The following is a 4,269-nucleotide window of genomic DNA, read 5'->3' as shown; positions in this document are numbered from 1 at the left end:
GAGGAGTTTCAAGAGCGCGACAGCGGATGGACTCTATCGCGCATACTCGATCTAACGGTGAACGTGAACAGGTACAATTCCATGCGGGCGGGATGCTACGTACGAGTACCGCGAGAGATTTCAGACGAAGGGAGCGATGGTCAACGTGCGATCCGACGACGAGGCGTGTTTCGCGTTGTCGGTGGTTAGGTTAGGTTAGGTTAATGATTAGGTTAGGTTAGGTGGTCGCCGCTCTGTATCCCGTCGATAAGCACTGCGAGAGAAGCTCGCGATATCCGCATTACTCCACGGTGTTGAATCTGGAGGGCTCGAAGTTATCTATGACTCTGAACGGAATCGGACGGTTCGAGCATCTGAACAATGTATCGGTGAATGTGTATACCATCGGAGAGAGACGACGCGCGAAATGTGGCGGAGGCGGCGGCGGCGGATTTCGCATCGTCCCTCTTCGTCTGACGGATCGAAAGAGGGAGAGACACGTTAATCTACTGTATCTGAATGATGCGACGCGCGACGGTGACGCGGTCGGACATTTCGCCTGTGTTCGAAATCTGTCTCGTCTGGTCGGCTCGCAGTTGAGCAAGCTACAGCACAGGACGCACGTGTGCGATCGGTGAGCGTTCGATTTTGACGAGAGTGAGTGAAATATCGATCTAACGCGTATCTTTCATTTCTCAGATGCATGCATTACTTTCGCACGAGCGAGAAACTGTCGGCGCACAGCGAAGATTGCGGCAAGCTGAACGATTGCGCGATCGTTCTTCCCGACAAGGACGACAGGTGGCTGACGTTCGATCATCATTCGAGAAAGGAGCGAATTCCGTTCGTGGTGTACGCCGATCTGGAGTGCGCGTTGGAGAGGAAGGAGGGGGACGAGGGCGGGAGAGCCGCGAATACGAGGATCGTTCAGCATCACAGAGTTTACAGCGTGGCTTATTACACGCGCTGCTCCTTTGACGACGTCGCGTCGGCGTACTGATTTTATCGCGGCGAGGATTGCGTCGCGTGGTCCGTGCGCGAGTTGCGCGATGTGGCGCTTCGCGCGAAGGTCGCCCTCGCCGTGGTACCGATGGCGGATCTGACGCCGGACAAGCGGGAGATATTCACGAGCGCGTCGCCCTGTTATGCGTGCGAGAGACCGTTCGAGACCGATGACACTCGCGATCACTGTCACTTGACCGGCCGTTTCAGAGGTCCGACGCATTCTGCGTGCAATTTGAATTACAAAGACTCCTACGTCATACTCGTATTCTTTCACAATCTATCGGGTTACGACGCGCACTTCATTATCAAGGATGTGGCTAACGCGTATCCTGGCAGCGTCGAGTTGTTGCCGGTGACGAAGGAATCGTACATAGCTTTCTCGAAGATCGTTCGAGATACCGCGGCGGCAGAGGAAGACGAGGGAAACGCCGTGCGTTCCAGATGCGTCAAATTACGATTCGTGGACTCGTTCAAGTTTTTAGGCGCCGGTCTCGAGAAGCTGGCGTCGTATCTCGACGAGAACAAACTGACGATCGCGCGAGGCGAGTTTCGCGATCTCGCCGACGACGACTTCCGGCTTCTCACGCGCAAGGGCGTGTTTCCGTACGAGTACGTCGACAGCGTCGAGAGATTGCGGGAGACGCGTCTTTCGCCGCGCGAGTCCTTCTACAGTTCTCATACCGTATCGGAGAGCGATTACTCGCACGCGACGCGCGTCTGGGAGCGATTTAGTGTCGAAACGTTGGGTGACTATAGCGATCTCTATCTGAAGACCGACGTTCTTCTGCTCGCGGACATGTTCGAAAATTTTCGCGCCGCTTGCTTGGAGAGTTACGGTTTAGATCCCGCGTACTACTTCACGCTGCCGGGATACACATGGGACGCGATGCTGAAGTACACGGGGGTCCGTTTCGAGCTGCTCACCGATATCGATATGATGATGTTCGTGGAATGCGGAATACGCGGCGATCTGAGTCAGTGCTCTAACAGATACGCTCGCGCTAACAACAAGTACATGAGCGCGTACGATCCGTCGCGATCGTCGATCTATCTGATGTATCTCGATATCAACAATCTGTACGGTTGGGCGATGTGTCAGCCGTTGCCGTACGAGCGATTCGAGTGGGTCGACGACCTCGAGAGTCTCGACGTGATGTCCGCGACGGAGGACTCGACCGTCGGGACACATCTCGAGGTCGATCTCGACTATCCGGCTGACGCCCACGCCGATCTACCGTTTTGTCCCACGCGCGATAAGCCGCCGGAGAAGCGGCAGAGCAAACTCCTAGCCACGCTGTACAATAAGCGCCGATACGTCACGCACTATCGCAATCTGCAGCAGTGCGTTCGTCACGGTCTGCGTCTGACGAGGATTCATCACGCGCTGCGCTTCTCGCAGTCGCCGTGGTTACGCGGATACGTGGAACTTAACACGCGCTTACGCACTAACGCGAGTAACGATTTCGAGAAGAATCTATACAAGTTGATGAACAACGTCTTCGGCAAGACCATGGAGAACGTGCGCAATCGCGTGGACGTTCGACTCGCGACTCGATGGGACGGGCGATTTGGAGCCGAGGCGCTAATCTCCAAGCCGAATTTCAGTAGAAGCATATTGTCGGAGAATTTCATGGCCGTGGAATTGCGCAAATTGGAGGCGAAGATCGACAAACCGATCTACGTAGGCATGTCCATTCTCGATATATCCAAGATTCGTCTGTACGCGTTTCACTACGAATACATGTCACCGCTCTACGGCGATAAGTGTAAAATATTGTACACCGACACGGACAGTCTCATTTATAGCATAGAGTGCGAGGACGCGTACGAGCGAATGAAGCGCGATATCGATAGATTCGACATGAGCGATTACGCCGTCGACAATCCTTACGGCGTGCCGCGTGCGAATAAGAAGGTTCTCGGTCTGATGAAGGACGAGAACAACGATGCTCTCATGCTCGAGTTCGTCAGATTCAAAGCGAAGATGTATGCGTTGCGAGTTGAGGGTAGGGGCGACACTAAGAAGAGCAAGGGCGTGAAGAGCAGCGTCGTCGCGAGAACGCTGACGTTCGACGATTACGCTCGCTGCCTGAGACGCGATATCGAGATGACTCGCGAGCAGTCGTGCCTGAGATCCAAGTTACACGAGGTGTACATCATGCGCGAGTCGAAGGTCGCGCTCAGTCCGTACGACGATAAGCGTCGTGCCGGATTCGACCGACACTCTGCCGTGCGGGCACTACAGGATACCTCTGTGAGGAGAGGCGCGGATAAATCTTAAGCACGATGCGATGTATTTTTATAGATATGCGTAATTATTTTATTATCTTTAATGTTACACAATATATATATATATATATATATATATATATATATATATATATATATATTCGTTGCGACGCGTCACAATACGCGCGATGTATTTTCTTATCTTTAATATTACACAAAAATATACGTATATTCGTCACAATATGTCGGCTTTGTCGATCCACGAATTATGCGACCTGTTTATTCCCAGCCACTTCACGAGAACCGCGTCGCCCTTTCGGCGCAGCACTCTCTCCACGAGATACACGTCGGGATCGGAGACTCGCTGCAACTCGTGCTCGTAGAATCCGCCGGCTATCGGCTCGCCGCGCGAATCCTTCAGCAGATACGTCGCGGGATTCGTCCATCGCACCTCGGCTACGCGGAAGATCTCCGCGGTCCAATTCGGCGTGTATCCCTTCTCGAAAAGCGTCTTGTACTTGCTCACGCGCACGGGATCGTTCGGTCGAAATTTTCCCGGAGCGGCGATCTTCGGGTGGCTGTACACCATCGACAGGAGTCTCGACGCTCGAGCGGGCGTCACGTCGATCGGACGCATCCCGATGGTTCGATGCTTGTAAGAGTTGTACTCGGATATTAGACGCGACAGCGCGTCGAGCCACTTGTACGTTCCGTTCAGCGTGAAGTACTTCCTCATCGAGTTCGTGAGCGTGCGATTGACGATCGACGCTTTCAGCACCGAATACGTCGAGCAGTGATTGATTCCGTGTCTATCTACGAATCTTCGCACCTCGGCGTTGTAGAACTCCTTTCCTTTGTCGGTCTGCAGATTCCTCGGGCGGCGCCCGGAGGCGCGCGTCACGCTCGACAGGGCTCGAGCGACCTCGTCGCCGCTCTTTCTCTTGAACGCCCACGCGTACTTGCTCAGAGCGTCGATGATGGTGAGTATGTAATTGTGGCCTCTGTTCTGTCCGGCATAAGGGCGCATCTCGATGACGTCCGCTTGCCACAGATCGT

General features: G+C 54.0%; 1 protein-coding gene across 1 annotated transcript; it reads left to right on the top strand.

Moving 5' to 3' along the window:
* The first annotated feature begins 1,069 nt into the window (after positions 1-1,069).
* LOC112638216 lies at positions 1,070-3,265 on the top strand. The gene has a single exon (XM_025409456.1). It carries the CDS (start codon positions 1,070-1,072, stop codon positions 3,263-3,265), a length of 2,196 nt encoding a protein of 731 aa, XP_025265241.1.
* Positions 3,266-4,269: the final 1,004 nt, after the last annotated feature.

The sequence above is a fragment of the Camponotus floridanus genome, unplaced genomic scaffold (assembly GCF_003227725.1).
Source record: "Camponotus floridanus strain SB8 unplaced genomic scaffold, Cflo_v7.5 scaffold266, whole genome shotgun sequence".
Classification (NCBI taxonomy): Eukaryota; Metazoa; Arthropoda; class Insecta; order Hymenoptera; family Formicidae; genus Camponotus; species Camponotus floridanus.
Note: the sequence above shows the minus strand (reverse complement) of the source record. Positions and strands in the feature narration are given on the sequence as shown.

What these genes read in the sequence shown, in the direction of transcription:
- LOC112638216 (XM_025409456.1), top strand. Translation starts at nt 1,070, where the DNA reads ATGGCGGATCTGACGCCGGACAAGCGGGAGATATTCACGAGCGCGTCG.